General features: G+C 53.5%; 1 protein-coding gene across 1 annotated transcript in view; it reads right to left on the bottom strand.

The window, feature by feature from the left end:
• The window catches only part of ZAN (zonadhesin), a gene marked incomplete at its 5' end in the record, with an annotated part of 37,583 nt that overhangs the window by 3,193 nt on the left and 22,369 nt on the right, over positions 1–12,021 (bottom strand). Inside the window, 17 exons of the mRNA XM_079121995.1 lie at positions 86–191; positions 1,145–1,285; positions 1,716–1,854; positions 1,950–2,149; positions 2,581–2,720; positions 2,941–3,114; positions 3,349–3,706; positions 3,738–3,855; positions 4,082–4,414; positions 4,625–4,858; positions 5,545–5,876; positions 9,022–9,356; positions 9,722–9,846; positions 9,992–10,156; positions 10,257–10,507; positions 11,334–11,478; positions 11,633–11,838. Of these exons, the coding sequence (XP_078978121.1) occupies positions 86–191; positions 1,145–1,285; positions 1,716–1,854; positions 1,950–2,149; positions 2,581–2,720; positions 2,941–3,114; positions 3,349–3,706; positions 3,738–3,855; positions 4,082–4,414; positions 4,625–4,858; positions 5,545–5,876; positions 9,022–9,356; positions 9,722–9,846; positions 9,992–10,156; positions 10,257–10,507; positions 11,334–11,478; positions 11,633–11,838 (3,502 nt within the window). The remainder of the gene's footprint in view (positions 1–85; positions 192–1,144; positions 1,286–1,715; positions 1,855–1,949; positions 2,150–2,580; positions 2,721–2,940; positions 3,115–3,348; positions 3,707–3,737; positions 3,856–4,081; positions 4,415–4,624; positions 4,859–5,544; positions 5,877–9,021; positions 9,357–9,721; positions 9,847–9,991; positions 10,157–10,256; positions 10,508–11,333; positions 11,479–11,632; positions 11,839–12,021) is intronic.

Raw genomic sequence — 12,021 nt, 5'->3', positions numbered from 1 at the left:
AGAGAACAGATGTGGCCCACAGTGTGGCCTGTCCCTCCCCCGACCCCTGCTGACCCACCTTACTCTTCACCTGCCTGGGACTCACCTCCTCCTCCTCCTGGTCCTGTAAACACACTCTCTGATCACCACCGACACGATGACCACCGCGGGCACCAGCATGCCCAGCAGGATGGCCACGAAGCTGGATGCTTCTGGATACAGGGAGAAACGGATGTGGACAGGAAGGACCAAGAGGGCCGAGGGGTGCAGAGGGAGGCAGTCCCTGCTGGTCTTTGGTGGGCAGCCCGAGGGACTTCATCTCCCTAAATCTCCGGGCCTGGTTGGTGGTTCTCCCTCCCGAGGCTTTTAGGCCTCAGTGGCCTTGTCCCCCAGCAGCCCCTCCTGGTCCCAGACACAACTCCCAGGAGCCCTTTACGGAGATTTTTACCCTGCAGGTCCCTAGAGCCTCAGGTATCCCTGCCAGTGTTTCTCAAAACGCAGCCCAGAAACACTTTCCCTAGCCAGGACCTGGCTGCTTGTTACAAGAGTCGACTTCATGGCCCACGTCAGACCTACTGAACCCAAATCTCTGGGGGTGAGTCCTGTAACGTGTTAAACAAGATACCCCCGGGGCTGGGGCTGTAGCTCAGTGGTACACACTTGCCTAGCACGTGTAAGGCGCTGGGTTCCATCCTCAGCACCACATAAAAATAAATGGATCAAATAAAGGTTAAAAAAAAAAAAAAAAAGTTACCCCCACCCAGTCTTGGGTAGGATAAACTTGGAGAACCACAGCCCCAGCGGCACAGTGGAATTTGAGCTTTGGGTAGGAAAAAATAGTAAAAAGTCCAGAAAAGCATAAAGGAGCACAGATGGGGAAATAACAGGGTGAGGTATATGGTGGGGTGGGGGAGTGGAGAGTCAGGGTTTGAAGAGAAGATTCCAGAGCATGCGGGTAGGAGGTGGGCACAGGGACTGGTCAAGGATCCCTGTCTGGCTAATCTCTAGGGATCATTATGCTCTGATTCCTATTCTACTGGATGTATACTATATATTATTATATCTATTGATATCATATCTACACTATCTGTATCTATAGCTATAATAGATACGTGTTCCTATTATAAAACAGTTGCATGGGTCTGGGCCTGGGCTATGCCCTCACCTGGCTTTTTAGGGGGAGGGATGTCCTGCGGCTCCGTGCACAGGTCTCCCCCATAGCCGAGGTCACACTCGCAGGTGAAGCTGGCCCCCTGCTCCTGACACCGGCCATCATTCTGACAGGGGTTCCGTAGACATGGGGTTTCTGCAAGGGATGCAGGGCTGTGAGGGGCCCTGGAGGACTCTTCCGGTGCAGGGGAGGCCAGGCTGAAGGCTGGACCCAAGAAGGAAGCAGCGGCCTCCAGAGTCTGGCTCTAGCCCTACCAGCCTGGGCTCTGGGGAAATTGCTTAACCTCTCTGAACTTCGTCTTCATACCCACAAGGTGGGTGCTCTGTGCTTGCCACTAGGTGCTGCAGAAAAGGACTGAAGGGACGGGGCTCTGGAGGTAATGGATGCTCAGGGGAGGAGAGGGCCTTTTCCTTTGCCCTTTCCTAAAAAGGGAGGCGTGGACTTCCTGATATCAAGGCCTGGGAACTCCAGGCAGAGGATGGGAAAGGAGGATTCTGGGTCCAGGTGGCCCGCCTTCCATCTCAGGGTGGGGAGCAACATGGAGGCGAGAGAGGCCCAGGCCCACCTCGGAAGCAGCCTCGGGTGAAGTTGCCCAGGGTGCAGGTTTCCTCAGCACTGCAGCCGAAGGGCTCGCACCGCAGGACCCCCGAGCTGGCGCAGGTACAGCGCTGAGAGCAATCCTCAGTCACAAAACTGTCACCCAGCTGGAAAGGGAGAAGGGCCAAGTTGGGGTTCTGGTTGCAGCTGGCTCTGGCTCTCTGCGCCGCGGCTTCCCTGGCCTCCCGCTGCCAGCCCCGACCTGGTGATAGACACCGTCTGTGGTGCAGCCGCAGTCAGCCAGGGGGAGGCTCTGAGCGCCACTGTAGGCATAGCCTGGGAGGTTGGCACAGCCTTCCACGCAGGGGCCCTTGCAGTCCCCGAGGGCCTCCAGGTTAGCACAAGACAGCAGGCAGGGCATCATGCAGCTCTGATACACCGTATTGGCTGGACACGTCATGGCTGAGGGGCAGAGGCACGGTCAGGCGTGGGGCCAGTCAAAAAGACATGGGGGTTATGGGGACAGTGGGGCTGAAGGTGGAAGAGGGGGTACAAGGTCGCCCCAGAGGGCACAGAGCTGCCTGTAGGCGGGAGAGCTAGAGGAGCATGTCGGCTCTGTCTGCGGTGTTCATCGGGAACATAAGCGTAGTGAAGAACTCCGCGGACAGAGACGCACTGGAGAGAGGACAGGGGCAGAATGGTGGGGAGGGTCCCGGGGCGGGTGGGACAGGGGCAGGTGGAAGAGATGTGCTGCCTTGAACTTGCTGGGGGCTGAGGGACAGAGGAGCCAAGGCAGGAAGCCCAGGGTGGGGACAGAGGTGGGAGAAGGGTCAGGCGGGAGGCGGACTGGCAGGGGAGTCAGGGCCAGCTGCCAGGCAGGGGCAGTGCCTCACCACAGTGGGTGTGGTCCCGCCAGCTGGCTAGGTTGGCGCCCGCCTCTTGACAGGTGATGGCGTACCCACTGAAAACCTGGCAGCGCAGTTCCTCTTGGTCTTTGGGGTCCTGGGCTGTACACAGATCAACCACACAGTGCCTGGGGTCCCGGGGAGGGGGGGGAGGCTGTCACCGACAGGGAGGCAAGGACTCACCCCTGCAGAAGAGGGCCTGGAGCCCACAACGGAAGACCTCAGGCAGTGTCAAGGGGGGTCACAGGGAGAAGGAAGGCAGGCAAGGCTGGGGGTCAGAGCAGGACCCAGGGAAAGGCCGCAGCAGGAACTGAGGCCGTGCTCACAAGTCCTGGGCCCGTGACTCACTCCTGGAAGGGCTCTGGGGCCACAGTCTGGTGACAGGCAGCAAAGGGGCCCTGGGGGTCCACCAGCACACTACAGGCCTGGGTGCTGTTGATGAGGGCCAGCTGCTCCACGCTGCACGCCGACTCCAGCGAGCGGGGCTCTTCCTGTGCTTCCTCTCCCTCTTCCCGGAGGGCCCTGCAAGGGAGAAGCCAAGGGCCAGCTGAGGCCCTGGAGGGAGGCGAACTTGGGGAGGAACAACGGGGGGGGGGGGGGGGGGGGGCAAGGCAAGGGCGGGGGCGCCGCTGGGATTTCCACTGAGCGGGCGCCCCCGCCCTTGAGGAAGGGAGGTCTCTCTGCCAGAACCCGGAGCCAGAGTGGGAGGGTAGCAGCTGTGGTCAGACCCGGGTCCTCCTGAGCCCCAGCTCTCACCTTGGGGAGCGCGAGAGGGGCTCATCCGCATTCGCCTCCCAGCTGTTGCCAAAGACAAGGAGGTTCTGGGTGAGCCTGCCGTCGGGCAGCATGAACTCATTGGAGCGGTCCCCGTCGTAGTTCCCGCACATGCCCCGCACCAGCCCCTGGTACATGCTGGGCAGGGTGATCACTGTGGGAGGAAGAGGTAGCCCTGCAGTGAGCCCCTTGTGCTGGTCCCCCACCTCCTCTTGGGTCCCCAACTCGAGCTGGGGTCCCCATTCCCAGGCAAGGCTTCTCTCTTCACAACTAGCCCGTCTGTGCAGGGCATTCCCATCCCCCCTGCACCCCAGAACTATGCCCTTTGCCCTCTGTCCCCCTCTCTCTGGTACCTGCATTGATCTTTGCACCACCACCCAAGCTGACGACCAGCTCAAAGTCAGTGACCAGAAACAGCCGCTGGCCCTGCATGGTGACGTGCAGGCGATCACTGGGATTGTAGGGGATGGACGTCTTCTGGTTGTTGACCTGCAGGGGAAGATAAGTGGATAGCTGCTGCAGGGCTGGAGCCAGCTGAGGGCCCTGCTGCTCTTGCTGTGCCTGGCTTTGCCCATATTCTCCCCTTCTCTGTACCGTTCAGTCACTCAATGGGCCTGCTTTCACATCCAGAACTTCTCAGAAGCAGGGCGCCCCAGCTTCACCAGCTTCAGGTGGCCTCCCCAGACATTGAGGCCCCAGCCTGACTCCTACTAACCAGAAGTGTCAGTCCGGCCTGGAACTGGAATTTGTAGCCATAGACGAAGGTGATCACTTCATGCAAGAAGATCAGGCCGGGGGCCGACGAGTACACCTTGTTCCGCCCCTGAACCACCAGCTTCTCCAGCCCACTGGGGAGTTTGTCCACTGTCTTTACGAGGATGTAGGTCATGCGACCCTGGAAGCGGTAGTTGAACCTATCAAACGTGCGGTAAGTGGGGTCCCCGTAGACGGAGCATTGTTCCGATTCTGCCAAGAAAGGCAAACACTGAGAAGGGACGCTGCCCAGATGAGTCCTGGGAACCCCTACTGCCGTGGCACCTCCTGTCACCTCGCATAGGCCCCGGGCTCTCTGGACACTTGACCATCTCCCTCTCTAGCCCCAGTGCAACCCTAATCTGGATCTTCTCACCCTCCCCTCTCTTTTGGACTTTAAGGCAGGGGGTCCTGAGAGGATCCATAACTTGCCTCTGACCTGAGCTGGCCAGAGTCTCAATTTGAAGCCAGGCCTCCTGACCCCAGTTGCCCACCCCGTGACTACCTTGCCAGGCACCTTCCCCGGGGTCAGCTCCTGCTTGCCCCGCCTCACTCCTCCTGGGCCCCAGCTGCCCTTTCCACCTGCCCCAGGCTCCCTACTGTCAGGGGCGCAATTGTTGGTTCCTTCTTTGTGCTGGCAGTGGGACTGAGCAGGGCAGCGGAAGGCCTTGCACTGAATGCTTCCTCCGGTGCAGGAGCAGGCCTGCGTGCAGCCTGTGGAGATCCAGGTCTTGCCCATCTGTAGAAACCACCAGAAAAGACAGAAAGGGAGCAGGGAGGGTGGGTTCTCCTTCCTCTCGCTCCTTCAGCTAAGCCCACTGTCTAAAGCCAAGCCTGGCCAACCTTGTCTGCTGGTTGAATCCAACCAAACTTGGATGGAAATATCTTTTTTTTAAATTGCACTTGGGCCAAATTGGGCATTATTCCCTAGAAAATACAACATGACAATATTCACATGACATGAACCTTACACTAGCTATTACATGTTGTCTAGAGATGATTTAAACTCTACAGGGAAGATGTGCAAATGTTCCATGCACGTACTATGCTATTTTATGTAAGGGACTTGAGCATCCTCAGATTTTAATATCACTGGGGGTCCTGGATCCAGTCGTTCTCATGGATATCCAGGAACCTATGTATTAACCCTGGGGAGAGGCTGTTACAGTGCCATTTAGATCTTTATGTCACTATATCCTCCCCAAAGGTTCTCGGTGTCTTACATAGGCTCTTCGGGATGTGCTACTGGACCCATTTTACAGAAGAGAAAACTAAGGGATCAGAGGTCATCTGACTCATCAGTGGTCTAACTGGGATTTGAACACAGCTCATCCCACACAAAGGCCCTGCTCTTTCTGCCATACCCTTCTATGTCCCACTTGTATGGATTCCTCACCTCCCAAACCCAAACCATGCACCACCTGCATTCACACCCCAGAACCAGCCCCAGAGACAAGGGTGCCCCAGGCTGAGAGATGCTGAGGAAAGAACAAGTCCAGTCCTCAAGGTCTGTGATCCCCGCCCCCACTTCCTCTGCCCACTCACAGGGATGGAGCCACCCTGAGCATCCTTGCAGCCACAACTACTTTTGGAAACACACTTGTTCCCATTCATCACATAGCCGGACTGACAGAGGCAACCCTCAGTGCAGGTGGAAGGGCGTCTACCATTCTTGCAGCGGCCTTCGGGGTTCGAGCAGGAGGATGGGCAGGAGGGAAGGCAGTTACTGTAGCTGGAATGAGCCGGGCATTCCATAGCTGTAGGGCAGAGAGGGAAGTGGGGTAAGTGGAGGGGCTCAGAGGTTGCCCAGGAGGTCAGATCCTCTAGAAACCAGGCTGGGGGAATGACCAACAAGGCTTGGGGTTTCTTTTCTTATTCACTCATCAAACGTTTACTGAGTGTGGGCCATGTGCCAGGACCTGAGGGGGAAAGAGTAAGAACAGCTCTCCCAGGTTCAGTGAGAGTGTCTGCCCAGCCTGTGCAAGGACCTGGGTTCTATGCCCACCACCACTCAAGTAGGAGTGGCTCTCCTGAGTCAATGTGGGAGACTGAGGTCCCCAGCAATAGCAGCACAACCTTGATGTGCATGGTAAGTATGTGACAGGTAGATATGCACCAGGCATATTGGTGGTACGGAGCAGGGACGTATCGACTCTGTCAGGGGAGTTCAAGAAAGGACTCTAGAAGAAAGTGTGAATGAAGGGAAATGCATACCATGTTCATGGACAGGAAGAGCCAGTGATGACACACAGATGTCATTTCTCCCCCAGTTAATTTATAAATTTACTGTGACTCCAATAAAACCAACCAACAGGGTCATGTGTGTGTGTGTGTGTGTGTGTGTGTGTGTGTGTGTGTGTGTTCACAGGATAAGGTGGTTTTAAAGTTGAGATAAAGATACAAGCAAACTAAAAAAAAAAGATAAGCAAAGTAGAAAGGCCAGGAAAACTTTTGTGTGTGTGTGCAGGGATCCTGGGAATTGAACCCAGGTCAAACTTGTGATCTTTCCACCACAGCCTCCCAAGTCTCTGGGAATTACCACTGTACCCTGCACCAAGATAACTTTTAAAAAGAAGAGAAGTGATTAGTGAAGACGCCTACCAAAAATTAAAACACATTTTAGATTCCCAATGGTCACAGCATGTGTTACTGGTATATGAAGATACAAACCAATGAAGCAGGAAATAAAATCTAGATACAACTGGGTACAGTGGTGCACACCACAATCCCAGTGACTCTGGAACCGGAGGCAGGAGGATCACAAGTTTGAAGCCAGCCTCAGAAACTTAGTGAAGGCCCTAAGCAGCTCAGTAAGACACTGTCTCTAAATAAAAAATACAAAAGGCTGGGGATGTGGCTCAGTGGTAAAGTACCCCTGGGTTCAATCTCCAGTAGCAAAATTAATGAATAAAATCAAAATTTAAAAACCAGATGCAGATTCAAACATATGGGAATTTAGTATTTGATAAATCATAGTACTCAGTTGGTGGGGAAAGCTGGTCTAGTTATTTAATAGTGCAGGAACAACTTGTTAGCCTTCTGGAAAAAATTAAACAAAGTTGATTCATATCTCATTCTACATGCCAGGATAATTCCTCATGGGTCAAAAATTTAAACATAAAAAAAAAACCATAAAAATCCTAGAGTAAAGCATGGGCAAAAAATAAATAAATTTAACTTTGGTGGGGACAGCATCTGTAACTATGGTCTAAGATGCAGAACCTATAAAACAAAAATTAATATTTTTAGGGTTGGGGTTGTCCCTCCGTGGTAGAGTGCTTGCCTAGCATGCTCAAGGCCCTGGCTTCAATCCCCAGCACTGCAAAAAAAGAAAAAAAAAAAAAAAAAAAAAAACTTCAATCCCATAAAATATTTTTTTCCCTGCATGGCAATAAAGTAAAAAGATTTTTTTAAAAAAAGGAACTGGAAACCTTTGTGTAACTTGGAGCACTAATAAAGGACTACTTTCCATAACAGATAAAGGACTTCTCTAAAACAGTTTGATAAAGACCAACAACTTAGTGGAAAAATTGGGACAAGAGTGGAGAGCTCACAGGAAGGGAAATTTAATTGGCTCTTAAACATATGAACGAATGTACAATCTCACTTGAAATAAGAAAAAATGCAACTTAAGACTCATTATTTTTTACTTATCAGATTGTCAAGAATCCAAAAGGCTGGTAGCGCACTGGCTTGGTGAGGATGGGGGAGACAGACACTCTCATGTGTTGCTGGTGGAAATGTAAGTTCTTCAACTCCTCTGGAAGGCCAACACTTCTCCAAAGTACAAATGCACACAGTTCTGGTCCCAATACTTCCGTTTCTAGGAATTTATCTTACAGACAGAGTGACATACACAGAACACCATACATGCGGGAGGTTATTCCCCTCAACACCGATTGCAAAAGCAAAACGTTGGAAACAACCAGAAAGTTCATCAAAGGAACAATTAAATAAATTGTGATAAATAAATTAGGATACAGCTGTGGGTGTGGCTCAGTGGTGTACGGCTTGCCTAGCAAGTGTGAGGTGCTGGGTTCCATCCCCAGCATTGCAAAAAGAAAATACTACATGGTAGTCCAGCGCAGTGGTGTAGACCTGTAATCCCAGTGACTTGGGAGGCTGAAGTAGGAGGATCACAAGTTCAAGACCAGCCTCAACAACTTAGGGAGACCCTGTCTCAAAACAAAAAGGGCTGGGGATGTAGCTCAGTGGTAAAGTGCCATGGGTTCAATCTCCAGCACCATAAAAAAATAAAGTCTATGAAAGGATGTATACAGGTTCTATGCAAATACTATGCCATTTTATACAAAGGAACTGGAGCAGTCTCAGATTTTGGTATTGTCAGGGGTCCTGAAACCAATCAATTTCCTGTGCATACCAACGAATGACTGTACCTACTAAAAAAAATGTCATCGATTGCTGTTTTAAATTTGAGAAGGTTCTGCATTTAGATAGTGCAAAGATACTAAAGAACACTTTAAAAGGGGTGACTATCATGCTATGTGAATAATCAGTTATAATTTTTGTTTTTAAAGAAAAGAGCTACAGAAGATGCCTAGTCTCCAGGGGCGGAAAGAGAGCCTACCAGACACAGGACTGTGTGGGAAGGGAGTCAGAGAGAAGGGAGAGGCCGAGCTGGAGGTCCTGGACGTTACTGTGCCGAGCTTGGCCTTAATCTTGCAGGAGGAGAGTAATCACATTTCCTTTGGGAAAGGCATCAGTACAGGAGCTGAGAAGCAGTTGCCCTGGTACGAGGGGCTCTGGTTAGGAGGGGACTATAACCAGTCCTTGTCAGCGAGAAGATGAGGTCAGAAGGAAGTCAGGAGCAATCAGAAAGGAGAATGAGGGAGCTCTGAGGGACAGGTGAGGAGAAGTGCAGTGACTGGAGGAGACACTCACGGCAGAAGCTGCTGTTTCTCCAGATTGGGGGCTTGAGCCCCTGGTTCTGGCAGGCGTCCCCGAAGGCCTGGAAAGCCTGGCAGAGGGCTCCTGTGAGGCTTCCAGAGTCACAGAACTTGTTCCGACAGACCAGCAGGAAGGGCTGGACGTCCACCTGGGAGGCGCACTGGGCCCAGGCAGGGGCCTGGAGGGCAGCTTGGCAATTTCCCTGCGCTGTCTCAGCGTCGACTAGCTTGCAACGGACTTTGACTTTGCCCTTCTTCTCTGTGCCCTGGCTTTCCACTGGGACATGGGTTTCCTCTGTGCCCTGGCTTTCCTCTAAGACCTGCTGGCAACTGGGAGGGGAAAGAAATGGATCAACAGAGGGGCAACCCTCCCTGTCTCTGAAGACGATGACTGGGTACTTCCAAATGCCCCCAGGGAACCCTCTGGGCCTCCAGACCCTTCTCGTCTTCAGTGGAAGGTGGTCTAAGCCAAACTTCCCAGCAGCTTCGTCTCCCCCCAGCTTTCTAAGGGAACATTTCTGCATTTCTGCAAATAGGTTCCAACAGCCTTGGAGACCCAGCAGACACTCCCTCAAATCACGCACGTAAAGGAACATTCTGGTCTCCCTATCCCAGGTTGGCCTTGCAGTCTGGTTTCCCAGCTCATTCTGTTATATAAAGGTACAGGGTATGGTGAAGTCTTAGGGGACCATTACTTTGGGTCTAAGCCTTTGTCCTTCCAACTGTCCATGAACTCCTGGTTATTGTGGACTAAGTCCTCACTGGGTGTTAAGAGATCATCATCCACCTCGCCATTGAAATTGCCGCACACGCCACACACCTGGGTGGGGGGACAGAGGACTTTTCAGGGCTGGGGAAGCCTAAGGGCAGTCTTCTCTGGAGCATCCGGTCCAGAGAACCACATAGAGAGGTGCATTGGGCAGCCCTCCTTCCCCACAACCAACAAGGTCAGGCCTCACCCTCACCTTGTCGTAATAGACTATAGGGAGCTTGATCTCTAAGGACTGGTTGCCGTCAAATCGGATTTGCGCTCCATTATCAACACTGACGACAGTGTAGGTGCCGCTGGCAGTGATGCGGAGCCCAGGGATCTGGGATGTGGCGGGAAGTGTGGCTGGTGCATCATTGATCTGAAGAGGGGGGTGGTGTCTGTGAGCAGGAGGGCAGGACCCGAGTCCCCTCCCCAGAGCTTGCTTCTCCTTCGGGGCCACATCACCACGCCCAGCTCACCAGCACTCGGTTATTCTTCTTCAGGACGACCTTAGAATTGAAGATGTTGATGTAAAGCTCGGGCAGGGAGACAGGCCTGGCACTATCTTGTGGGTTATTACTCTTGGCACTGATCTTGAAGAAAGGCAGGTTCATGTCGGGGTGGCACACTTTGACAAAGACGCGAGTGCAGGTGTCCACGATGGGTTGATGGCCAGTGCCATCAAAACTCACAAACTGGGAACCCCCTGAGACCCGACACACGCCCACATCTGGAGGGAAAGAGAGGGAGTTGAGAGATCACGCCACCTCTGGTAAGAATGCTGTCCCAAGGGAGGTGCTCGTGTGTTCTTCCTGCCCGGGGAGCCCGAAGAAGGAAGGAGGACCTGGTTCAAGAAACAAATCAAGGCCCAAGGCCTGGCTGACATAACTCTCAGAGGCAGAGCGGGGTGTGAGTCTCCCAGGGACGGATTTATAACATCCCATCCAAGTTTGTGGCTGCTGCAGAAGAATCATAGCCCCTGTATTTGAATGTTTGTCCCCCAGAATTCATGCATTGGAAACTTAATTTCCAAAGTCATAGGCTAGTGGTATTTGGAGGTGGTGCTTGATGCTACCTTGGGACACTGTAGAATCCCCACCAGCAGGAAGGCCCTCTCCAGATACAGCCCCTCACACCTGGACTTCCCAGCCTCTAGAACTGTAAGAAGTGCATTTCCGGGGCAGGGGTGTAGCTCAGTGGTAGAGCACTTGGCTAGCATTGGCAAGACCCTGGGTTCCATCCCCAGCACCAAAAGAAAGGAAGGAAGGAAAGGAGACATTTCTTTTCTTTATAAATTATCCAGTCTCCTGCGTTCTGATTCATCAACAGAAAATGGGTAACAGGCAACTAACTATCTTACCTGTTTTCTGTTGCTGAATCAGACAGAACGCAGGAGATGGAACCCTGAGATGCCCTTCCAGGTAGTGGGGAGGCCTTCTAGCCTCATGAGAGCCAGAAACTATTTGGTACAGCGAGGTTGTGAACGTGAACCTGAGTGCCATGGATGGAGGGTGGGTAGGGAGTGTGTGGTGGAGGGGGCACGCTGGCCCTCCTACCTGCGGCCCGGCACTTGAACAGCCCATACAGGGCTCTGCAGGTCTCCTCGGCCTTGCAGGAGGTCCTCTGGCAGGTGATGTTGTTTTGGACAGAGCAGGTGCAGCGGGTGGTGCAGGTGTTCTCTGTGTACCAGCTCTCACCCACCTGCGGGTGTGGGGATCGCAGGGCCAACAGGACTTTGGAAGGTGCAACCCCACGAGGCCTCTGCATTTGCTTGCCACCCACCTGTCCTGCGCGTTCTCTCTGCCACCCGACCCCCTGGCTGGTGGAAGTAGGAAAGGCAGGTCTGGCCTCTCACCGGGTGGTAGAAGCCCTTCGGGTCGGTGCAGCCACACTGGCTGAGGGGCACACAGGATGTCCCGCTCAGGACGTTGTCTCCGTGGCACTCACATCCCTCCACGCAGGGCAGAGGAGGGCACTTCATCGGGATCTTCAGGCTCAGGCAGTTGGCTGGGCAGGGGCTGGTGCAGTAGTTGTAGTGACTGCCGGAGGGACACCGCAGAGCTACAAAGGACACCAGCCACCAGGGTTAGGAGGAGCAGAGTGGCCCCCTGGGGCGTCGGGAGGTGGCTGCCCCAGAGCATTACACCTAAAAAGAGTTCCGTGGCTGGGGATGGGGCTCCGCCTAGCATGCAAAAGGTCCTGGGTTCCATCCTCAGCACCAGGGTGGGGGATGGGAGCAAAGAG

The sequence above is a fragment of the Sciurus vulgaris genome (assembly GCF_902686455.1).
Source record: "Sciurus vulgaris genome assembly, chromosome: 18".
Taxonomy (NCBI): domain Eukaryota; kingdom Metazoa; phylum Chordata; class Mammalia; order Rodentia; family Sciuridae; genus Sciurus; species Sciurus vulgaris.
Note: the sequence above shows the minus strand (reverse complement) of the source record. Positions and strands in the feature narration are given on the sequence as shown.